Source organism: Pleurodeles waltl, chromosome 10, assembly GCF_031143425.1.
Source record: "Pleurodeles waltl isolate 20211129_DDA chromosome 10, aPleWal1.hap1.20221129, whole genome shotgun sequence".
NCBI classification, from domain to species: Eukaryota; Metazoa; Chordata; class Amphibia; order Caudata; family Salamandridae; genus Pleurodeles; species Pleurodeles waltl.
In genome coordinates this window covers 1,071,283,789-1,071,310,274 of record NC_090449.1, presented here as the reverse complement: position 1 = coordinate 1,071,310,274, position 26,486 = coordinate 1,071,283,789, and the positions used below count along the sequence as shown (strand labels likewise).

General features: G+C 43.7%; 1 protein-coding gene across 6 annotated transcripts in view; it reads right to left on the bottom strand.

Moving 5' to 3' along the window:
* The window catches only part of LOC138262254 (uncharacterized), a 265,547-nt gene that overhangs the window by 10,345 nt on the left and 228,716 nt on the right, over positions 1 to 26,486 (bottom strand). For all 6 annotated transcript variants that reach the window (XM_069212117.1, XM_069212120.1, XM_069212122.1 and 3 more), the window contains 6 exons: positions 19,300 to 19,425; positions 17,313 to 17,423; positions 12,302 to 12,418; positions 5,353 to 5,427; positions 2,300 to 2,383; positions 1,419 to 1,521 (listed from right to left, as the gene is read on the bottom strand). In XM_069212117.1, coding sequence (XP_069068218.1) covers positions 1,419 to 1,521; positions 2,300 to 2,383; positions 5,353 to 5,427; positions 12,302 to 12,418; positions 17,313 to 17,423; positions 19,300 to 19,425 — 616 coding nt within the window. The remainder of the gene's footprint in view (positions 1 to 1,418; positions 1,522 to 2,299; positions 2,384 to 5,352; positions 5,428 to 12,301; positions 12,419 to 17,312; positions 17,424 to 19,299; positions 19,426 to 26,486) is intronic.

Sequence of the window (26,486 nt, the reverse complement as noted above, 5' to 3'; positions counted from 1 at the left end):
GACTACCCTCAAAAATGAAACAAATGTTTTCTTTTATTTTTTTAAACACATCCTGTTTTCCTTTAAGGAAAATGGGCTGCATTAAAAAAAAAAATTTGCTTTATTAAAACAGCATTTGCAAACATAGTGGTCGGCTGACCTCAGCAAGCCACCATCCCTGTGATAGCTGCGATTCCTAATGGGTCACAAATTGTGACCACCTCATGAATATCCATGAGGTGGGCCAATTTGCAAACCTATTAGGAATAGCTCTTTATGAAATCATTCATTTGTACATTCGGAAATCGCAGTCCCTAAATTCTCTACCTATGGCCCTAAGTCACTATTCTGTCACTGGAGGAAACTCTGCCTCTTGCATCTGGGTTGACGTGCCGCAGACGAGGAAAGTAGGATGGGTTTGGTCCTTCTTCCATGAACCATGTGGCCTTGCTTATTCGGCTCTGCACCATGCCTCGGGTCAATGACAGCGCAGTGGACCGGTTTTCAAAGCCTGCTCTGAGAAAGTAAATATGGAGTCCTCACTGTGCCCTGCTCTGTCCACGATAGATCTTGCCCATCACCACATGGACAACTCAGGCCTTTAAATGGAGGTGAGTATGGTGATGAACACATATGACACATTCATCCAAGTCCTGCAATTTGTACCTGCTGTGCACTGCTGGGAAAACTGATGTATCATGTTTTACAAAAAGTAGAGTAATGTGGGCCACAACTACCTCCATCTCTTACCCCCATCCCTCCTTCACCTTCGGGGAAGTAAAGGCGGCTTGTGCTCTGGTTATTAGTCTGTAAGTCCGCATGGACTGATAGAAAACCCTTGAATGCCAATGGCCTGTGGACGCCCAGATGTCTTTGCCTGATGTATGTCCAGCGGAAGATCATACCTAGGCTTTCAAGTCTTTATTTTACACACATGATGCTGACAATCTGAATGGGAAATATACTGAATCAGTGTAAACCGGTAAATACTGATAAAGATTTCCCTGGACTTCCACAAAGTAAAACACAATCCAAGGAAATATGGCATTGACTGGTTCCATCTTCATCTTATCCTCTCTGAGGAGGATGCTAAACTCAATAGATGTTGCGGCCTGTGCCCGGACTGCCTGTGAAGCCCAAGGCACATCTAGTGAGATGTGCCTACAAGAGCCCGGAGAGATGGCTTCACATCTGAGCAGAATAATCAGGAAGTCAGAGGAGAGCTCATGTTCAATCATGTCACCGGATTGCCCTTTCAGCCTCTTGTGTTTTACTTTCTGGTGCTGGAGAGAGGACATACTTCTAGTTTGTTTGTGAAGTTGAACCACTGAGAATCCATTAACATGTAGGTATATTTATTCCAATGCAGCCCTGGCACATCAGAATAACAGTCAGTCAATAATACTAGCACGCAGAAACATAAAATGAAAGGGTCCTACCTTGAAGCAGCTTTCGTGGCAGTAAATGTTGAGATGTTCCAGCATGATCTTAGCTCCGTCAGTAATATCACGGCCGCAGTAAGAACAAGGTCCATCCCCCTGTCTGAGGAAAGCAACAATAAAGCCAATCAGAAGATCTGCACCAGGCACGTAAGGCCACCCGTTACCTCCCCCGTTGCCTCAATGATTATGCTGTCACAAGCACGGCTTTCACCTGAAGACGCAGACACCGGTGAGGTTGTGCCATTGTTTTCATAAAAGAGCATGAGTGGTATCATGCCATTGTTGCCACCATCAGAGACAGGGTTCAGGGAAAATGCTAAGATTTCCACATTTGTCATCGAACATCTGATTGTGTTGTTGCTGCTACGGCAGCCGCCGTTCATTAACATAAATGGCACCTTTGTTCTCTGTGATTTGTATGTATGTAAACCAGCATCCTTCCCTCTGATAGAATACGTTACACTCTTTATGTATGCTCCGCTTCAGGCATCTCCTCAGCCCGCACCTAGACACTATAGGCCTGATTTAGAACTCAGCGGACGGCCTACTCTGTCACAATGGTGACGGATATCCCATCGCTGAAATCTAAATCCCATGGGACATAATGGGATTTCGATTTTGGAGGACGGGAAACCTAAATTCTAAATCAGGCCCTATGTGTGTTTTTTTGGTGTTGACAGTGTGAGAAGTCGCTTTCTTTGAAGGGGAGTGCAGGACTTCAAGAACGACACAAGACATATGATATGACTTCTGTTCATGTGAATTCTCTTCAGAGGCTGTCCGAGGCAAATAAATATGTGATGGTATAGGCACCATTAATACTGTACCTATTCATGCATTCAGTCATGTCTTTACCCCAGAGACAGAATCTTTCTTACCTCCTTGGTGCGCTGCTGTAGGAGTAGCTGGAGGTGCTGTAAGATACCCTTTCTGGATCATCAGAGAAGTTTCCATGACTGCCACTGGAGTGATAGATGGTATGTGTCATTATTAGTTAGACCCTACAAGAAAGCATATTCCCTAGTAATAGCATCCACACACGTTATGAGAGTGATGTCACATAAGGCTGTCAGAAAACTAATGTCCTCTGGACTGAAATGACAGCAAGCTTTCCAATTGCTAGTCTTACCACTGCAGCACCAGCCCTCTTTCTTTTCCCTCAAACTCCAGGAAGAAACCCAAGTCCCCATATGCAGCCCTGGCCCAACCACATCACCGTCAGAATAAAACAAGGTTGCTGAATCCTTTCTTCACAGCAGAACACAGTTTTAAAGATGTCTTCACCCGCCATCCCATAACAGACTGAGAGACCAGCCTACCCTGAGAATGAGCAGTTCACCCAAGTCCACAATCTCCCTGCTCTAGGCTGAGCACAGCCTCTCCAGTCCGAAGTGGTACATCTCTAGAGCAGGAGGAGTTACTGACCTACAGAGTGTTCCGACTCTTCAGTGAGTGCATTGGCCTCAGTCCACAGTATACCATCTCTAGAATGATGAGTCACCCCAGTTTATGGTGTTTCATCTCCACAGTGTGGGCAGTGGATTCCGTCCACAGTATACCATCTCTAGAATTATTAGAGTCACTCCAGTCTATGCTGTGCTATCGCTACAGTGAGTGCAGTATCCCCAGGCCACAATATACCATCTCTAGAATTATTAGAGTCACTCCAGTCTATGCTGTGCTATCGCTACAGTGAGTGCAGTGTCCCCAGTCCACAGTATACCATCACTAGAATGATTAGAGTCACTCCTGTCTATGATGTTTCATCTCTACAGTGAGTGCAGTGGATTCCGTCCACAGTATACCATCTCTAGAATGATGAGTCACCCCAGTCTATGGTGTTCCATCTCTACAGAGTGGGCAGTGGATTCCATCCACAGTATACCATCTCTAGAATTATTAGAGTCACTCCAGTCTATGCTGTGCTATCGCTACAGTGAGTGCAGTATCCCCAGTCCACAATATACCATCACTAGAATGATTAGAGTCACTCCAGTCTATGCTGTGCTATCGCTACAGTGAGCGCAGTGGCTTCAGTCCACAGTATACCATCTCTAGAATTATTAGAGTCACTCCAGTCTATGCTGTTCTATCGCTACAGTGAGTGCAGTATCCCCAGTCCACAATATACCATCACTAGAATGATTAGAGTCACTCCTGTCTATGATGTTTCATCTCTACAGTGAGTGCAGTGGATTCCGTCCACAGTATACCATCTCTAGAATGATGAGTCACCCCAGTCTATGGTGTTTCATCTCTACAGAGTGGGCAGTGGATTCCATCCACAGTATACCATCTCTAGAATTATTAGAGTCACTCCAATCTATGCTGTTCTATCGCTACAGTGAGTGCAGTATCCCCAGGCCACAATATACCATCTCTAGAATTATTAGAGTCACTCCAGTCTATGCTGTGCTATCGCTACAGTGAGCGCAGTGGCTTCAGTCCACAGTATACCATCTCTAGAATTATTAGAGTCACTCCAGTCTATGCTGTTCTATCGCTACAGTGAGTGCAGTATCCCCAGTCCACAATATACCATCACTAGAATGATTAGAGACACTCATGTCTATGATGTTTCATCTCTACAGTGTGGGCAGTGGATTCCATCCACAGTATACCATCTCTAGAATTATTAGAGTCACTCCAGTCTATGCTGTGCTATCGCTACAGTGAGTGCAGTATCCCCAGTCCACAGTATACCATCTCTAGAATTATTAGAGTCACTCCTGTCTATGATGTTTCATCTCTACAGTGAGTGCAGTGGCTTCAGTCCACAATATACCATCTCTAGAATTTTTAGAGTTACTCCTGTCTATAGTGTTCCGTCTCTACAGTGAGTGCAGTGGCTTCCATCCACAGTATACCATCTCTAGAATGATTAGAGACACTCATGTCTATGGTGTTCCACCTCTACAGTGTGTGCAGTGGAGTGCAGTGGATTCTGTCAACAGTATACCATCTCTAGAATGATTAGAGTCACTCCAGTCTATGGTGTTCCATCTCTACAGTGTGTGCAGTGGATTCCGTTCTCAGTATACCATCTCTAGAATGATTAGAGTCAAACCAGTCTATAGTGTTCCGTCTCTACAGTGTGTGCAGTGGATTCCGTCCACAGTATATCATCTCTAGATTGGTTAGAGTCACTCCAGTCTATGGTGTTCCATCGCTACAGTAGAGTGCAGTGGATTCCGTCCACAGTATACCATCTCTAGAATGATGAGTCACTCCAGTCTTTGGTGCTTCCTCTCTACAGTGGGTGCAGTGGATTCCGTCCACAGTATATCATCTCTAGAATTATTAGAGTCACTCCAGTCTATGGTGTTCCATCTCTACAGTGAGCGCAGTGGCTTCAGTCCACAGTATATCATCTCTAGAATGATTAGAGTCACTCCAGTCTATGGTGTTCCATCTCTACAGTGAGCGCAGTGGCTTCAGTCCACAGTATATCATCTCTAGAATGATGAGTCACCCCAGTCTATGGTGCACTTGTCTCCAGTGAGTGCAGTGGTTCCGGTCCACAGAATCCCCTCTATGTTTTTGAGACTAGCTCACAATCATGTTCACAGTGATAGAAGTGTTATATGTGTGTAAAAACCCCTGTCTACAGTCTTGCTTCCTGTGATTAGAAGTGTCACTGTGTTTCTGAGACATTGGGCCGCATTACAACCCTGGTGGTCTTCAGGCTGCCCGGGTCGCGGTTGTGGTCTGACCACCGCCAAAGTGGTGGTCTGACTGCCACACTATCTGTGTGTGTGTGTGTGTGTGTGTGTGAAACCTCCGGTTCAAAGTCTTGTTCACATTTTCCACATGTGCATCCTGTTATGTCCCTGAAAGTGCAAAGTGACCCACCACCCCTGGGTCTTGACTGACTGGTCAGAAGGATGTCTCATCAGTAATGACACTACAGTGAGGTTTGAACAGCACTTACCTTCCATAGCCTGAAGAATTGGAGCCACGTTCACTAGTACTCACATACTCTTTCACAAACAGAGGGCCCTTGGAGCTGAAAGGCAAACATAATGAGGAGAGTTACTCTCTCGGGAGCAACATGAAATGGACACTTCCTAAAGGCAGAGAACACACACCTGATATCTTCAGCTTCCTCAGACAGGTGCACACATAAGCAAAGTGCAAACCCTACAGAAAGGTGCAAAGCTTTGAATTGGGCAGAACCTACAAATGGGTGCACACAAAAGACATGGCCCAATGGTACAGCCAGGCGCACATGTGAAATGTGCAGACCCTACAGTGAGAAGGGCATGCCCAGACGTGGGTCCGGTGCTCACTGCACCACCAGATTTAAGCTGGCCTGGCTGATGAAGGGTAAAACCCTGAAACCGGTGACTGGCGATGAATGTTTGCATTGTTCAGCATTCCGTCCATCATCTGATCTTTTTGCTTTTGTGACCCTACAGACAGGCATGCACACATAGATTTATCAGTGTCTATAGACAGGAGCACAGCCTTCAAATGTGCAGAACCTACAGACCTAAGTGCAGATTGTAGAAAAGGAACACAAGGAATGAACTGCATCAGTCCTACAAACAGGTGTATAGAAGGTGAAATGTGCAGACCCAATACAGGTGCAAGTCAGTGACACGCAAATCCTAAAGTTTGAAGCAAACATATAAGCTCTTTAATGCCTCATCAGTGATAGTAAAAGCTATATGAATCCAATTACAGTTCAGTACAATTTGAAAAGTAAATATACTACATAGAGATGCACAAACATGAAAAGTGTAGCTCACACAGACAGGTGCACATGTGTGAAATGTGCAGATTGTAATGTTTGTGGATGTTTGTGACGTGCAGATCTGAAAGATAGGATAGCAGATGTGACTCCTGCAACCCCTAAAGACAGGCACACACGCAAGGAATGTGGAGACCCCACTATGCAAACACGCGCATTATGTATACACAGGCATTAAATGTGCATTTCCTATAGACAGGAGCACACCATGAACTGTGCAGATCCTAACAATAGAAGTACTGACATGAAATGTGCAGCAATCTCTACAAGCAGAAACAAAGATGTGAGATGTGTTGCTCCTATAGACAGGCACACACATGAAAATGCATATTATAGTAGACGTTTGTGATGTGCAAGTCCTAGAGGCAGATTCACTCTCAATGTCCACAGCGACCCCCTGGTGCACAGATGTGAAAACAGAATTCAACCCTCAGCGTCTACAGACAAGGGCACAACGGAGGGATGTGCTGGTTCTACAAGCAAGAACATAATCGCGAAAACATGCAGCTCCTAAAGACAGAATCATGCATCAAATGTGCAGATGAATGCTCCTCAACACATGAAATGAAAAGATCCTGCAGGCAGAAGCCCAGGAGTAAAACCTGCAGATTCCCGGGAAGACACGCCTGATTTAATGTGCAGATGTACGCACTCAGATAATGGAGCCTATTCACAAAGAAACTTGCACAAGTAAATATACATGAGTGAGTTTACTTTTACACTTTTGAGTAACTTTGCTACTTATGGCTGTTCGCCATTTGCAAGTGTAAAGTTATTCAAAAGTGTAGACTTACGAGTCTCCAAACCCTGAAATAGGGGGTGGAGTCAGTAACAACGTCAAAGACATCGGTAAAGTTACTATAGTTTGATGTTCTGCACACTTGACAGAGACCTCCACAATCCGGGCAGAGATCTCCCTCTGGTAAAGTATAGGGAATAGTTTAAAGGTTTATTAAACATTATAAATCAATCCAAAATAATTATGACTATATTGAATTTTAATGTTAATTAATTCTTATATTTACTTATCTATTTTAAATTCTAGAGCAATGTAGAAAAGCTACAGCATTAATGCGACAATGATTATTATGTTTTACAAAGGTTAATAAAATATTTTATAATACAATAATAATTATGTTCCATTTGCAAACATTTTTAACATTAAATAAAATGTTTTTATATGTTTAAATAGTTTGGATAATTACATTTCCTTTAACATTGGTGCCTCCATTATTTTCTGATGGACGAAGTTGGCAGTGCCAGCGGTTGGCCGTGTGTGGTGCTGAACTTACTCCAGCTCTGAGCAGGAGTATATTTACAACTGTTTTGGGTAGTGTTTAAGCTGTAGGAACCATAGAAAGGCAGTTTGTCAATAGGAACGGGCTTACTTTTGTGGGTCGATGCACATTCCTCCTAAAAGCCCTCTCAAGCACTCCCCAAATGCCTCCTTACTACTCCCTTAACCCCTTCCCTTTAGTGATTAGTATTCCCATTTTTCATCATTTCCCCTCTGTTCCTCCCACATTTACTGCTAAAATGATTTCTTGTGTGTGTGCAGAGATCTCCACAGTTAGGGCACAGATTTCTGCATAGAAAAGATTAGAGAGGCAGACGCGTAGCCCCCCACACGTGAATAGCATATTAGCATTATTATTATTAGTTTTAAATTAGTAGTATTATTTTTATTATAATTATGGTGGTCATTACGACCTCTGCGGTCTTTTTGCAAGACCGTCGAGGGACCGCCGTGCGGAAGACCGCCTGGGCAGGCGGTTTGCCGCTCAGCGTATTATGACTGTTGGCTGCTCTCCGTCGTTATTCCGACGGAGAGGCGCCAACAGCCATACTTGCGGGCGGCGGGGAAGTGGAGGTTGCTCCACCTCCACCGCCACGCCAACAGAACACCGCCCAGCGAATCACGTCCTGTGATTCGCCGTGTCCTGTGATTCGCCGTGGAGGTATTCTGTTGGCGGTGTGGTGTCGGCGGAGCTTCCCCCATGGCTCCCGTCCCCTCCCGGAGAATCGACGGAACAGGTAAGTCGATCGTCCGTTAGGGGAGGGGGGTGGGGGGGGGGGTTGTGTGTTGTGTGCGTGCATGGGGGTGTGCGTGTGTGTATGTAGAGGGGGTGTGTGTATGCTTGCGGGGGTGCTGTGTGTATGGGAATGAGTGCGTGTATGGCTGTGGGTATGGCTGTATGGATGTGTGCATGTATGTTTGAATGTGGGTGTGGATGTAGGCATGTATGTCGGGGTGTGTGCAAGTGTGTGTTGGTGGTGCCTGCATGCGTGTCAGGTGTATGTGAGTGATGTTAATTTGGGGGTCGGGGTGGGGAGGGGGGCCCTGCCACCTTTGGGGGGTGGCAGTCGGTGGGGGTGGGGGGTGGGGGAGACCCCTATCAGTGCCAGGGAAGGAATTCCCTTGCACTGATAGTGCTTACTGCCATGGATTTCATGGCGGTTGAAACCGCTGGAAATCCACGGCGGTAAGCCGTGTCCAAATACCGCTGGCGCTATACTGACGGCCGCCGGGCTGGAGACCCAGGTCTCCAGCCCGGCGGGCGGGACGGAGAACCGGCGGATGACCATGGCGGTAACCGTCATGGTCATAATTCACCAAGGTAAGACCGCCAGCCTGTTGGCGGGCTTACCGACGGTTCTCCGCCATCCGCTAGGTTTGTAATGACCCCCTATATGTTTAGTATTAGTAGTATTATTGTAATTAATATTACGTTAATAGTATTAGTAAGTTTATTGCTATTAATACAAGTAGTATTACTGTTATATTTGTAGTATTAGTGTTATAAATTATATAATAGTAGTATTATTGTAAGTATTATATTAGTAGCATTAATAGTATTATTGTTATTAGTAGTATTGTAATTAATATCATATTAGTAATATTATTGTAATTAATATTATATTAGTAGTATTAGTAGTTTATTGCTATTAATGCTATGTTAGTAATTTTAGTATTATTATTAGTATTATTATTATTATATTTGTAGTATTAGTAGTACTGTTATCAATTATATATCAGTAGTACTATTGTAATTAATATATTAGTAGCATTAATAGTGTTATTGTTTTTATATTAGTAGTATTATAATATCATATTAGTAGTATTATTGTTATTATTATTGTATTCATAGTATCAATATTATATTAGTAGCATTATTGTAATTAATATTATATTGGTAGCATCAATAGTAGTATTGTTATTATATTAGTAGCATTAGTAGTAGTATTGTTGTAAATTTTATTAGTAGTATTGTAATTAATATTAGATTAGTAATATTATTGTCATTATTATTATATTAGTAGTACTAGTAGTATTATTGTAAATAATATTATATTAGTAGTTTTAGTAGTATTATTGTTATTATCATTCTGTTAGTAGTATTATTGTTATTATATCAGTAGTATTGGTATTATATTAGTAGTATTAGTTCAAATAACATATTAGTAGAGTTAGTAGTATTATTGTGATTTTTATCACATTAGTATTAGTAGTAGTATTGTAATTAATATTATAGTAATAATATTATTGTTATTAACATTATATTAGTAGCATTAGTAGTATTGATATTAATATTATATTAGTGATATTATTGTTATTAATATTATATTAGAAGTTATTAGTAATACTATTGTTATCATTATATTAGTGGTATTAGTAGTATCATTGTAGTACTACTAAAAATCTAAACAATCTACAAAATGCAGTTCGGTAAAATGCCCCAGAATGTGCAAATGGTGAATAGTACCTACCTTATAGTCGTACGTACGAACATGTACAAAATGTTCAAACCCTACAAACATGATCTCATATGTAACATGTGCAGACGACAGCTACTGACCCTACAGACAGTAGCATATATGTGAAGTTTCAGATCTTACAGACAGTTGCACGATTGAAATGGACACATCAGGTGGACAGGATGGCAGGCATTACACGTGCAGATCAAGATCCTAGGAGCACATGTGTGAAATGTGCTGATTTTAATACAAACAAGTGCATAACGTGCAGATCCTGAAGCCAGGCGCACATGTAAAATGTGCACATGCATTAAATGTGCAGATACTCTGAGCAGGAGAACGGGTTACATGTGCTGACACTACAGGAAGGTAAAAGAAGTACGAAAGCCCAGTTTCTGAAGACACAGGAAATGCATGAAGTGTGCAGTTCCTAAAGAAAGAAACACAAGCAAGGGTTTTGTGAATCCCATAGACAGTAGCACATGCATGAGACATGCAGATCCTAGAGACAGGGACACATGTATAAACTGTTCAGATCCTAAAGACATGCGCACATGTATGGTATTTGCAGATCCGAGAAGACAGACATGCATGAAATGTTCCAATCCTAAAGACAGAAGTACATATAAGAAATATGGAGTTTCAAGGACAGTTGCATAGATGTGAAATGTGCCGATCCTAAACCTAGAAGCACACACACAAAATATGTGGTATTTCTACAAAATACCATTTATAAAATATTGTGAGCGAGAAATATGGTTTCAAAAATATTGTGATGTCAAGAAATTAATTTTAAAGTTGCTAATCTACATTTGTTACAACTTTAATAGCTAGTATTCCTATGTTTATGTTTAAATATTTTTTAAAGTTGTTCTTTTTGTGATCATTTTAAAGTATATATTCTTACTTTATGTTTGTAAGGTATAAGTTGTTTTACATATTTTTTGTATTGTAAGTGTATTTTTTGTAATATTTTTAAAGTTAATACAGTTTATAATAGTTACAATTCAATGTAATTACCTATTTTCTGACAAAAATGTGGTCTTCTATATTGTTTTTTTTTATTTTTACAAGGTATGTAAAGTCAATACTTGCGTCCTCAATATTTTTGTGCCTGATATTTTTATTGATGAAATGCCACCAGACAACCACATGTGTGGATGTTTGAAAAGTAGAGGTCCCGATACACTAAAAGACATGCATGAAAAGTGCAAATTGTAAAGTCATGAGCACATGCATAGTAGGTGCAGATTCTAAACTCAGGAGCACAAATATAAAGTGTGTATATCCTAAATACAGGAACACACACGAAACACGGAGATTCTAAAGACAGGTGCACATGCATAGAATGTATAGATCCAGAAGACAGTAGCACATGCATGAAATGTGCAAATCCTAAAGAGAGCCTCATATGTGACCTGGGCAGATTGTAGGACAATCCCACAGGCTTGGAATGTGGTAACCCTGAAGACAGAGGCTCATATGTAAACTGCACGGGTTCCAGGACAGACCCACAGGCTTGGAATTAATCTTATATTAGTGATTTTAAAGTTATTAATATTATATTAGAAGTTATTAGTAGTACTATTGTTATTATTATATTAGTGGTATTAGTAGTATCATTGTAGTACTACAAAAAATCTAAATAATCTACAAAATGCAGTTCGGTAAAATGCCCCAGAATGTGCAAATGGTGAATTGTACCTACCTTATAGTCGTACGTACGAACATTTGCAAAATGTTCAACCCTACAAACATGATCTCATATGTAACATGTGCAGGCGACAGGTACTGACCCTACAGACAGTAGCATATATGTGAAGTTTCAGATCTTACAGACAGTTGCACGATTGAAATGGACACATCAGGTGGACAGGATGGTAGGCATTACACATGCAGATCAAGATCCCAGGAGCACATGTGTGAAATGTGCAGATTTTTAAAAATCTGCTGACCCAAAAGACACAGGCTCATATGTAAACTGCACGGGTTCCAGGACAGACCCACAGGCTTGGAATGCGCTGATCCTAAAGAGAGAGCCTCATATGTGAACTGGGCAGATTCTTGGACAGACCCACAGACTTGGAATGTGCTGACCCTGAAGACAGAGGCTCATATGTGAACTGCACAGGATCCAGGACAGACCCATAGGCATGGAATGCGCTGATCCTAAAGACAAAGCCTCATATGTGAACTGGGCAGATTCTAGGACTGACCCATAGGCATGGATTGTGCTGTTCCTAAAAAGAGAAACATGTGCATGAAATACACAGATCCTGCAGAGAGGAGTACATGTTTGCCATCACAGTGGCACAGACATGCACTTGCTGCAGACCTGTTGCAGGACAGCAGGTCTGAGGAATCTTCTCACCTGGGGCTGTAAGGCTCGGAGTCGGTGTGTTCCGTCTCGAGAGACTGTTGGTTGCGACCCTCTCGGGTTATCGTGGTAGTGGTGGTGACTGTTCTTTCACTGGAGTTTATGATGGATCTGGGATGCAAGAAAGGACAAGTCACCTTTGGTGCAATGAAACCATTCAAGGGAACAGCAGCACGTAGCACGGAAGCAGTTACAATAGTTCACCCAAAAACCACCACCTACGCCCCAATTCCACCACTTTAAGAGGTAGACTCACTAAATATATAGTCACAAAAGAAACAATGGTTGTTAAAGATAATCAAATGCACCAATCCTTTCCCTTAAATCTGAGTAGTTTTCTAATTGAATTCTCTGCAAGTTTAGATTCAAAATGTAGTCAATTTATTCAGGTTCTTTATACACCTTGGTGAGTTCAGAGCAATCCTAACCAATTAAATGAGGTGTAAGGAAAAGGGAGAGATCCCAGCTGAATGCATGAACTGGTCCTAGAACCGCCGCTCCCCTCAATGGAGAAACTGACTGGTCGAAATCTATTCTGAATAACTCAGATTTTAAGAGTTTCCTGAGCTCTGCCTCCATACTTAAGATTTCTGAAGGAGCACTGTAGATCAGATGAAAGGCAACCAATTTCTACTTCAGGGCTGGAACATAAAAAAAAGAAATGGACCTGTTGTGCATAATACAACATTTTTTCGATTTACTTCCATAGTCCAAGGGAGTGGGTTCATACACTGTCATAAGTCTTGTACTTGTAATCATGTAATATCTCAAACAGTATACATATCCTCATGGCCTATGAGATGTAGTATACTTGCAATTATGCACCAATGGAATCAGTGTACTTTTAATCTTGTCCAGTCGCAACTATTTTATCTGTAATCGTGATCTATCACAGTGTACCTGGAATAGTTTCCTATCACAATTATTGTACCTGTAATTATGCTCTGTCAGAATCAGCATGCCTGTGTCTATGCCCTTCAGAACCAGTGTACCTGTAATCATGCCCACTCACAACCATTATATCTGCAATTATGACCAATCCCAGGGTATTCTTAAACATGTCCTACCACAATTACTGTATCTGTAATCATGTCTTATGATAACCGGTGTAACTCTAATTGTTTCTCATCACATCTATTCTGCCTGTAATTATTCCCTGTCACAATTATTGTACCTGTAACTATGTCCTTTCTCAACCACTAGACCTGTAATCATGTCATATCGCCATCAGTACCTGTAATCATATTGTATTACAATTTTTCTACCTGTAATTAATCACTATCACAATTATTGTACCTGTAATCATGTCCTATCTGAACCACTAGACCTGTAATCATGTCCTATCACAACCATTGTATTGGTAATTATTCACTGTTAAAATCAACCCCTAGACCTGTAATCGTGTCCTATCAGACATTTGTGTCTGTAATTATTCACTATCACAATTGTTGTATCTGTAATGTCATACCACAGTCAAAGCACATGTAATGATGCTATGCATCAATTGTTGTACCTGTAATCTAGGCCTATCACAATAATTGCACCTGCAATCATGGCCTCTCACAAATATTGGATCTGCAGTCACGCCCTTTCACCGTCACTGTACCTCTAATGATGCCATGATACAAGTACTGTACCTTTAATCAGTCCTGTTACAACCAAAGGACTCGTAATCGTTCCCTATCACAATCATTGTATTGATGATCATCCTATCACCACCACTGCACCTTTAATTATGCCATATCACAATCACTATATCTTCAATCATGCTCCAAACACTGTTATTGTGTCAATAATCATGCCTCAACACTAATGTTACTGGGAGTGGTTTAGGCACCATTGAAGATGGTAAATTTGTTTCTCAACTTGAAGAATTTACTCAAGAATTTTTTGTTCTTAATAATACAAATTACTCTTCTTTTCTGATATTAGATTCATTTAAAGCAGCAGCCCGTTGTTTTATCGTTCATTTTGTCTCACATGAAAAGAAACTTTTGGAAGCCCAATCATGCCGCCTTTGTGATAATGCAAAAAAACCTGACTATGCATTTTACAACTCAAACAATGATGCTTCTTTACAAAATTAATAGATGCTAAACGTACTTTTCAATTTTTAACTACTAATACTGTTTCTACATATTTATTAAAAAGTAGTGCAAGATATTATGGAGACCAAAATAAGATGCAGGAATCGCCGGCCGATTATTTAAAAGTCAAGAAAGACCGCAGAAAAATGTAATCTCTGATTAACAACAATGAAGATGTCCTTCTTAAAGACAAAAATATCTTAACTGAATTTGTTCATTTTTATAGAAATATGTACAGTTCAGAAACACAACCTTCCACATTAGATGAGACTATTTAACCACCCCAAACCCAACACATGGACTTTAATTCTTTGGAAAAGGATATTCCACTAACTAAAATCAATGAGGTAGTATCCTTCATAAAGAAAGGGAAGGACCCTGGACCTGGTGACTTTACTATAGATTTTTACAGTCATTTTGCAAAAAATTTATTTGCCTATCTTTTACTTTTATTTATTTCATCAAAAATTAAGCACCTAAAGGCAATTTTCAGAAAGTAATGATTTGTTTAATTCCTAAAGAGAATAGGGATCATAAATATTGTAGGAATTATCGTACCATATTGACAGTTAATACTGATTATAAAATTTTTACGGAAATACCAGCTCTATGTATTGACCCTATCTTAGAGCTCATTGGCCAGAACAATTGCTCTTGTCAGTGGTCACCTGATCTCTGATAATGCCCATCTCTTTTTCGACGTCCTAAGTAATGCCTCTATGTTGGACCACCCTTTGGCTGCTATTGCTTTAGATGCTGAATAGATTTTTGACAGAATTGGATGGGATTTCATGCTTAAAATATAGAAATGGATTGGTTCCCCTAAACTATGTAGTTTAATTTCATTATTATATACTGGTCCTAAAGCTGCACGTTTGTTAATGGTATCCTATCAGATTACTTTCCTTCGTTTAGAGGTTACATCAAGGTTATTATTTATGACCTATTTTGTTTATCATTGCATTAGTACCCTTTTTAACTAAAATTAACACATATAATATATCACACTATCTCTAGGACCCTAACTCATAAACCAGATCTCTATTTTAAAAGAATACATTCTCTACTCTCTAAATTTCAACCTTAAAAAGAAGTAAATCTGAAGGAGGCCTAACTTCTCAAATTACAGACATTACCACTTTGCTTTCTCCTTAAATCAACTGAATCACTGAATTAATCTCACTCACTCCTCTTGTGCTCCTTTACGGATCTTCTTAGACAAGTTCCTAGTTGCTCCTTTTGATTTAATAGAATTACTATCATTTATAACAAATATTTCCTAATTACGTATCCCTGGTATTGCACATTCACATCAAATTTTGTAACCTTTACTACCTTCTATTCATATCTGTTACTAATTTTCAGCAACAACCTATTTGGCATAATCGTATCATCCAAATGAACAACCGTTCTATATATTGGAAAACCTGGAAGGACTGAGGAATACGTCGGATAGTCATCTCGTTGATAATTACCGGATCTTGCCATTTTCTGACCTTCAAGATAGATGTTCCTTACCCTCTTCATCTCTGAAGCAGTTTGAACTCCTCCACAGCTCTCTAACTAAACTAATGTCAAAGATCTCCCAAACAGCTATTTCTATACCTGAATCTGAGATGTTGTTTCCACTAGTATCCACCAATCCCAAAGCCTCTTCTATTTCTCAATTAGTGCAATCCTCTAAAGATAGCCCTAAGTCTAAGAGTGAGTTGGCACAGGAAACAGATTTAATGGAACATTGGCCTATCAGTTTGTGGAACAAGATTTGGTTTAAACTTCATAAATCGACTAGGGCTGCAAATGCTGTACAGGCTCTCTATTTCGTCAGTCCCTGTTTATTATTTACTACTATGAACCTGAACTGTTTTCTAAAGATTTAGACTCATCATGTTGGTCCTGCAGTAGCTTAAAAGCGGATTTAAAGCTTATGCTACTCAAAGGCCCCGACATCTACTGATTGCAAAGAGGTATGGCTCCACATTACCATGATTTTTAAAGTCAGATCCCTCTGTCATTTTCTAATAGTTGTATTAGGTAGTATCTCCCCGACTGGTCTGTCCTTGCTCAAGGTCATACATTGGTAGACTTACTATTAGCTGTTGCCTTTAATCTAATAACATCTAATTGGAAACATGCGCATAATGATACTTTCCAATCCTGGTGGTACGCTGTATGTCAACCACAGACTAGATAATAATTATGTTTTTCCAATTTCCTTAGCTACAAAAAGTGACTTTGCATGGCCTCCAATTACTATGTTTTCACCAAATGTAGTTTACTTGCTAGAAAGAATATCTTAATTCCTGCTGTGGCTCAAAAACCGCCTTAAATTATTGTGCATAATTCCTCTCCGTCTTTAGCTATAGGGTTTATCATTGTATCATATAAAGGTTATTTTACATTTATAATGTCTCTATAGTTTATTATTATCCTTTGTACAAATGTATCTAATATGTTTTCATCAGTTTCCCCTAGGCCCCTCGGTTCTCCCACTTTATACTACCCCTTGCTGTTATATTTAATTCCACTCGTTCCACAGTTGATAATGGATATTACTTTCAATATCGTCAGAATTTTGGGAAGCTTCTTTTCCATGCTACTCACTGTATTTTCATGTTGTCATATTTTCAAATTGTTTGGTTTCATTTCATCATTATTTCTTTTATTATTATGCAACTGCTGTTAAATATCTTAAATAAACTTAAATTGAAGGGAAAAACCACCCCACTAATGTTGCTACCAGTCACGGCCTAAAAAGAAACATGGCGCCTGTAATTGTGTCTGATGCCATTTTACTGAGTCTGTGATAAGTGTGCAATATTTATTCTATCTATCTATCTATTATTGGAACCAGAGAGGAGTTCTCTAGCCCTCTAGGCTCCTCTGTAGGTGTTGCACGCTCCAATCATGCTTTGTACCTTCTGGAGGTAGATTCTGTGCTGTCCAAGTACTCGGAGGATGTGCGCCAGGGCTCGCTACTTGTGGTACTGGTGGTGGTGTAGGTGGTCTCTCTGGGCCGTGGCGTGGGCCTGCAAGAAACAGAATCACAGTCTGAAGATCTGTCATAGCTTCATCTATTGCCATGAACTCAAACACAAGGGGCAACAAGGCTGTTCTCTTCTCCTCCAACCAGTGAGCGAATCAGTGAAGCAATGAGTGAGTAGGGAAGTCAGTGGGTGAGTTGTGAAAAGATGGGTGCGAAAAAATGCGTGAGGAAGTGAATGGGTGGGGAGTGAGCAGGTGAATAAATTAGTGAGGAATAAATGGGTGAGGAAATGAATGCGTGAGTAATAAACGGGTGGAGGTGAATAAATGGGTAAGGTAGTGAATTGGGAGTGAGTGAATAGGTAAGAGAGGGAACAGGTAGAAGAGTGAATAAGCGGGGCAGTAAATGGTGATGTGAATGGGATGTTGGTTCATGAGTGAGTGAATGGATGGGGCGAATGAATGGGTCAATGAATCATAGAGGAGTCAATAGGTGGCAGAGTGAATGAATGGGGGGTGAAAGCAAGCACCATCTGGCATCAACTGACTCAACTCTGCAAAGTGAAGCTCCTCCCCCTTCCTAGCAGAAGCTGGCTTCAGGGCAGCCAAATAGGTGCAGACCTTATCCCATGTCAGTGGAGGCAGCGCCCTGCTAGCCAGCCTCCCAAAGACCCACCTGAGGCCACCGAAAAGGTGCAGAGGCCAGTCCTACTAACAAGGATGACTGATTTACATCAATGCTCAGAACTACGCTGGCTCCCTCTGTGCTCGCGCTCCCCATGTCCGGGACCACCCGCAGACCTCGGACAGAACAGAGACCACACACAGCAACAGCAGCACCCCCAGACTGGAAATGAGCCTCCTACTCGCTAAGCACCCAGAATATGAAACACCATAGCAGGTCAGGCCCAGCGGCCACTTCACATCTCCAGACCCTGGAGGAGCTGAAGAATCATCTCTTCAAAAAGTCACTTGTTTCTTCATAAAGCCAAACCCCCTCTCCCACCTACTGAACGGGTGGGGAAATATAGGTGGGCCGGGAATGAGCGGGTCAGAGAACGGTTGGGGAAATTTGGGTGAGACCAGGAATGAGCGGGTCAGAAAATGGGTGGGGTCAGGAATGAGTGGGTCAGAGAATGGGTGAGGAAATATGTGTGAGACCAGGAATGAGTGGGTCAGAGAACGGGTGAGGAAATATGTGTGAGACCAGGAATGAGTGGGTCAGAGAACGGGTGGGGAAACATGGGTGGGGCCAGGAATGAGTGGGTCAGAGAACGGGTGGGGAAACATGGGTGGGGCCTGGTATGAGCTGGTCAGAGATTGGGTGGGGAAATATGGAGGGGGGCAGGAATGAGCGGGTCAGAGAATGGGTGAGGAAATATGTGTGAGACCAGGAATGAGTGGGTCAGAGAACGGGTGGGGAAACATGGGTGGGGCCAGGAATGAGTGGGTCAGAGAATGGGTGAGGAAATATAGGGGAGACCAGGAATGAGTAGGTCAGAGAATGGGTGGGGATATATGGGTGAGACCAGGAATGAGAGGGTTGGAGAATTGGTGGGGAAATGTGGGTGGAGCCAGGAATGAGTGGGTCAGAGAATGGGTGGGGAAATATAGGAGGGACCAGGATGAGCGAGTCAAAGAACAGTTGGGGAAATATGAGTGAGACCAGGAATGAGAGGGTCAGAGAATGGATGTGGAAATATGGGTGGCACCAGAAATGAGTGGGTCAGAGAATAGGTGGGGAAATATGGATTGGGCCAAGAATGAGTTTGTCTTATGTGTGTGCATCCCAAAACACAATCACCACGAGGCAGAGGCAGCGCTTACTCTTCTCATTGATGGTTCTTCTCCTTGTAACACTGACTCAACAAACACCCAGACATCTCAGGCACTTGGCGTGGTCCGGCGGAAGCTACTCACCTGCTGCTGGAGTATGAATCGGATTTGGAGGTCTCTGTGTCTTCTGGACTCTTGTAGTTGGACTCTCTGGTGATGGTGGTTGTGGACGTTTTGGTTCTGGATTTGTCCCCGGAGTCTGAGCCGTACCTAGAAAAAAAGGAGAAACACTGGTTAATATTTCAGTGGAAGTCATAGAGGTCCAAAAAGAGCAAAAGAAAACCTCACTGTGGGACTTAGAGGTAGAGAGCAGCGCTGAGTACAGAGACTCCCGTACTGGAGTAATGCAGAGCGTGCTGTGTGGCTTGGAGATAAAGAAAGCAATGCTGACCATAATGGCTTAATTTTAGAGCAATGCAGTGCTCACGGGGGGCGTCAATGAGGTGGGAGCAGTGATGAGTGCAGAAACCAGGCCCTGGATCAACTCAGGAGCAACAGATGATGGACCGAATGCTGAACAAATCAAACATTCACCTCCAGTCGCAGGTCTGGATTTAATCTATCATTTGTTTGCTCACCAGCCCCCTTCCCCCCAAGTTTGGACCTAGCCATATGCAAATCAGTCTTGACCCTGCTTCCCATAGGAACAATCCAGTCTGACCTTTCAGGCTAGGTCCTCCGTGGACCCAAAACAAGCATCCTGGGACCGGTTTTGGAGTATCACCCCTCATCATCTAGGCTAGCTTGAATCCAGTGGAAAAGTGGGCAAAGGACCCACGTCTGGGTCTACCTGGAGCACTTAGGGTGACAAAAGCAAAAAGAACAGATGATGGACAGAATGCTGAACAAATCAAATATTCACCCCGTCAAAGATCTGTGTTTAATCCATCGTGTTTTTTTTTTGCTCACCATGCCACCCCACGTAAGCTCAGGGCTAGCTGTGAGAGTTAGGAGGTGAAGGAGAGTGGTGCCCCGAACTGGACTCATGCTGTGAGAGAGAAATCCATAGGTCTCAATTAAACAGCACTGACATATTAAATGCCAAACCGTAAAAACCATGGGACTTTCACTCAAGATAAGTGAGTTACGAAATATTTATACTGCTGTAAATTATTCTGAAGTGGTTCTAAGTAACCCAGCCAAAGGTGCAACCGAATACAGTGGAACCGCAGAGCCCAGAGGCATGACTGGTGCCCACGCATGTCCCCCCAGGGCTTCCCTCTAGAGTGGGATCTGGGCTCTTAGAACCGTGTGGGAGGAGGCATATTTACTGCTGGCTGCAGAGATTTGTGTTTTTGGGGATATGTTGAAGGTCTCATGGAAGTAAGAGGGCTTCCCCTCTTGAAGATTTGAGGGACCATTTTAAGAATCTTGCTTTCTGAGACAAGCTGTCACCACCAGACTGTGGCTCTGTGCGGTTCTAGAAAGACAGGCCACACTGCTGTCCCCAGCCTTGCAGTGCATGTTCTCAATCTCGGATTGTCTAGCACCGGGGCCCAGGAACAGCAAGGAAAGGGAGGGGGCTAGATAGTGGGGTGGGGGGTTACCCTAAATCTCTTGTAGACTCTACAAGAAAATCACAAACCTTCTGGAAGAGAAAGAATTCTGGACTCTTAGAGCGACTCGGGGAAAGAAAACAGAGAAATCACATTGAAGGAAACTAGATCATTAAAAGTCATAAGGAAATACCAAAAAAACTGAAAATTAAAGAAAACATTTTAAAGAAAAATTCACTTTAAGGAAAAATCCAAAATTGCATTACAATTAGGTGAAATGTAGGGACATTGAGGGATTTTTGGGGTCAGGGATGGGTGATGTTTAGGGGTGATGTGGGGCTTTAGGGGACAGGGATGGTTGGAGTTCGGTGTAGAAAGGGTTTTTTTGGTTCATGGAGGAATGGTGTTTAGGTGTAGTGAAGAATTTTGAGGTTCGGGTACGGGTGATATTTAGGGGTAATGAGGAGTTTTAGGAGTCAGGCATGGGTGGAGTTTTGATGAATGACAGGTTTTTGTTGGGTTCAGAGACGGGTGGAGTTGAGAGGTGGTGAGGGTTTTTTTAGTGATCATCAATGGGTGGAGTTTAGGGGTGGTGAGGGGTTTTTAGGGTACACAGATGGGCAGAGTTTAAGGCTGGCGGTGGGTTTCTCAGGTGAGGTTAGTGGTCTGGGACCATGGGTTTTTTTAATGGTCTCGGGCGGATGGTTGTTTAGGGGTAGTGAGGGTTTTTAGGGATCTGGGATGGGTGGTTAGGGTTTTTTGGGGTCAGAGGCGTGTACTGTTTAAGGATGGAGAGAGAATGTTAAGGCTCAGGGATGGATGGTGTTTAGGGATGGTGAGGAGGTAGTGAGGAGGTTTTAAGGTTCAGGGCAGCCCTTTTACGATCTCTCATCCTATCCTTCTTCAGCGACTGAGTAACAGCGGGATAGGTGGGGTTGCCTTGGCATGGTTCGGATCATTTTTATCTAACAGACGTCAGTCACTTTGGATGCCACCTCTTGCGTCTGACCCCAAATCCCTTAGATTCGGAGTCCCTCAGTGTCCAGCCCTGAGCCCTACATTATTTAACGTCTATATGAGTCCGCTCGCAGCACTGGTGGAGTCGCTTGGGGTTCGGGGTGTGTCCTTTGCTGACGACACAAGTCGTCCTTCCTTGGAATAGGAATACTGCTAATGTTCAGGATCGCTTTGTGGCTTTCTCTCAGTGGTATTTCAGTGGATGGGACTGAGCAATCTCCAGTGTAATGCCAGTAAGACCGAAGTTTCAGTCTTCGGTTCCCGCTCTCCTATTTGGTGTGTCAATTTCTGGCCCAGTTCTGCCCCCCCCCTTTCCTGTCAAGGTGGCCGTGATTTGGGTGTGAACTTTGACAGTGAATTTTCCTTCAGGTTTAGGTTGACTGTATGATAGGAGTTTGCTTCGGCCTCTTAGAAGCCTTTAAATATTCATTATATTTGCTTGTGCACAGTGCCAGAGAACGGCCATTCGTGCGGTTATAACCTTGAGGCTGGATGATGCTGGTGCACTGTAGTGAACCCTCCCACTGTATCAACCGCAGAGGCTCAGCTCAGCTCAGCTGCAACCGTCTGCTGCTAAATCTTTGGAAACACAATCAAGTCCAACTGAATCTCAGGGATTTACATATTACCACACTCATCCCATGTTATATGACATCATTAATGACATCTCACATTACATGATTGTCTGCCTGTCACACACACAGGCACAGAGACTGACCCACTTGTGTGTGCACAGAGTCGAAGATGTATAAAAACAACTACAGGCAGGCAGGCAGGCAAGCAGGCAGGCACACACATGCACACACACGTGCACACACACACACACACGTGCACACACACGCACACACACGCACACACACACGTGCACACATGCACACACACACACACATGCACATACACACACACACACACGTGCACACACGTGCACACACACACACACACACGTGCACACACACACGTGCACACATGTACACACACACACACGTGCACACACACGTGCACACACACACACACACGTGCACACACGTGCACACACACGCACACACACGCACACACACACGTGCACACATGCACACACACACACACACATGCACACACACACACACACACACACACACGTGCACACACACACACGCACACACGCACACACACACGTGCACACACACGTGCACACACACACATGTGCACACACGTGCGCACACACACACACACGTGCACAGCTGGAAGAGTCTCCTCCATTATCTACGGGCCACGAAAGAGGAGAGCTTCTTCGAGGAGGACCTGGATGTTTAACCAGGAATTCTCAAAATACTTTCCACTTCTGGCCACTGCTGCCGTGATCTTTGCACAGGGATACTCTTGTAAGTAGCAGTGCGCTCTACAAAAACCATAAATAAATAAATACATATCCGACTTAATGTTCCCTGAAGCAATGCACGGAATTAAATACAACGAAATTGTTTCTGAAAGTAAGACCTGCAGCTACGGCATTTACACCTTAAAAAACAACCATGCAAAAGCCAGTTTTGAGAACAAGACATTCTCAGAATCGGTTTCTATGGAATGGCCAGTGCCATTCATCCTGTACTTCTGCATTAAACAGTTTAGGTGAAATGGTTTCTCAGTCACGGTATTCGATGAAATCGTTTCTGGATGAAATCACATACAACTGTCTTCCAGTAACTTCAACTTACAGGCCGGTCTTGTCTTTCTGAAGAAGAGTATACCTTTACTCACAAACAATACTTAGAACTACAGTTCAATTACGAATAAAATGTGACACGTGATCCCGGCATCCTTTTGTGCACTTGGGTAGCACACAGCATCCCTCCTGTCTGTGGTTTCTCCCACCCACCTCACCCCGGCTTGGACGGACTCCCAGGACCCTTCGATAGAAGAATTAATAAGACTCAGATGTGGTTGACATCTCCCAAGAAGTTACACGAGCAATGACTATTCGCACTTGTTCTTATTTTCTTACCCTGTTGTCCTGGTGAACAGAGACAGTCCTTAGCCTTGTGTTTCACTGAGCTCCTGAGCAGGTGGGGCCTCGACGTGACCGTGGGTGGCCTCAGCGAGAGCAGCCAGAGTGGTCGTGGGCAACTCGTGCCTTGACAGAGAGAAGCCATCTTGGACTGAAGGATGCCACTCGGTGGCTTATGGTGTTGCTGGGTGGGTGCCCTCGGCCGCTGTAGCCAGCTTTGGGTTCATGCGGCTGCATGGCAAGGTAGTTGCGACCAGACACCGGCCAGGGTACAGGATGAGGCATTTGCAGTCCACCCTGATTACACAAAGTCAGGCAGCTGCAGCCTGACCTGGCAAGGTAGATGTGGACGACCTTAGGCCAAAGTAGAGGTCTCTTTCAGCTCTCGCTGGGAATTGCAGAGACAGACAGGTAGAGCGTCTGCATCACGGGACTCTGACAGTCCAGTTTCTCCGGTTGTACCCCAGGCCATCAACGTGCTGGCCTTCTCCTTCTGGCCACTAGCCAACCCTTAGCTCCTCCAGCAGAACTGCTGGCTTCAAGAGATGACCCCTCACTTCCTGGAGAGTGGCTGCCAGGCAGACACCCACCCTCTCTCAGCAGGCTTCTAGGCACCCTTAGCTCCTCCAGCAGAACTGCTGGCTTTAAGAGATGACCCCTCACTTCCTGCAGAGTGGCTGCCAGGCAGACACCCACCCTCTCTCAGCAGGCTTCTAGGCACTAGACAACCCTTAGCTACTCCAGCAGAACTGCAGGCTTCAAGAGATGACCCCTCACTGCCTGGAGAGTGGCTGCCAGGCAGACACCCACCCTCTCTCAGCAGGCTTCTAGGCACTAGACAACCCTTAGCTCCTCCAGCAGAACTGCAGGCTTCAAGTGATGACCCCTCACTTCCTGGAGAGTGGCTGCCAGGCAGACACCCACCCTCTCTCAGCAGGCTTCTAGGCACCCTTAGCTCCTCCAGCAGAACTGCTGGCTTTAAGAGATGACCCCTCACTTCCTGCAGAGTGGCTGCCAGGCAGACACCCACCCTCTCTCAGCAGGCTTCTAGGCACTAGACAACCCTTAGCTCCTCCAGCAGAACTGCAGGCTTCAAGAGATGACCCCTCACTGCCTGGAGAGTGGCTGCCAGGCAGACACCCACCCTCTCTCAGCAGGCTTCTAGGCAGTAGACAACCCTTAGCTCCTCCAGCAGAACTGCAGGCTTCAAGTGATGACCCCTCACTTCCTGGAGAGTGGCTGCCAGGCAGACACCCACCCTCTCTCAGCAGGCTTCTAGGCACCCTTAGCTCCTCCAGCAGAACTGCTGGCTTCAAGTGATGACCCCTCACTTCCTGGATAGTGGCTGCCAGGCAGACACCCACCCTCTCTCAGCAGGCTTCTAGGCACCCTTAGCTCCTCCAGCAGAACTGCTGGCTTCAAGAAATGACCCCTCACTTCCTGGAGAGTGGCTGCCAGGCAGACACCCACCCTCTCTCAGCAGGCTTCTAGGCACTAGACAACCCTTAGCTCCTCCAGCAGAACTGCAGGCTTCAAGAGATGACCCCTCACTTCCTGGAGAGTGGCTGCCAGGCAGACACCAGTCCTGGTCACTCAGCAGCGAGTACTCTGTGGATCACTCTCTACCTTGGGCACGAAGAAACTGGAACCAAGTGGGGTTGTTTGGACCCCACAATTATACTTAAGTAGCTAAATTGCTATTTATATGTGTCTGCATTTTAACCACTCAGAAGCCTGTAACAATCACACATATCTGGGGTAGCCCATAATTTTGGACTCCCCTGCATCCAGCACGGGTGCTTCGCCTAGGATGCCAATTTGAAATGGATGCTACGTAGAAGCTTTGCTTGATGCCCTCCTGTTGCCCCTGAAGGTTGCTGTTGTCAATTGTGATGCCAACAATCCACTCCAGAAGAGGCATCAATAATCCATGCTCCTGAGGCTTGTGCTGCTATAAATGGTTCTTTGTTGTCTGCATCTGAGGTTACTTGATTTGTATCCAAACTCCTGAGCCTCTCGCATCCACCTTACAGGCTCTCACAGATCTACAGGATCCGGTCCCGGAAAGTGAAAAGATTGCAGGGGTCAGGAAGGAATGCCAGAAGCACCAGACGGCTCATGGCAAGATAAACATAGTAGAGTGATTGCCTCTAAAATGTTATCCTCAAATTTGTCTCACTTGTATAATGGCATTGTACATTAGGTGAGATGGCATGATCCATGCCACTGGCACCCACTGGTTGGTACCTAACTTTCTTTCCATCACTCAACAATATTGCCATACTTGTGACAAATGCTAAGTGTCCAGCGTTGGTAAAGGTATGAAGACACCCCTGCGGCCCACCCTGCATCCCGGGGTCCCTTCATCCACGTGGGGATTGAATTATCCCAGTTCTTATGTTTGAGAGCTGGTATTAGTGGGCTTGTTTTCTGGGTGGATCAAACTTTATCTCTGTGATGACGCTGATGCCATCACAGCTAACAGATTACCACAGGGGGTTTTCTAGATCTGGGATCCCACTTTGGATCCAGAGTAACAAAGGAAGTCACTTCGTGACTGTTGCTAAGAGCAATGCAAGGCTTTAGGCATTCAACAAGATTGTCAATGTGCATATCACTCGGAGTCTTCTCGAAAGGTCGAGAGGTATAACGGAACTCTGAAAAACAAGATGTCCAAGATTGGGTGAAGCAATTGGTCTTAAAAGGCCTGACCCTTTACCCTTAACAACCTGGTCGGTTTGCTCCACCTTAGCCAAAAGATTCAATTGGGATCT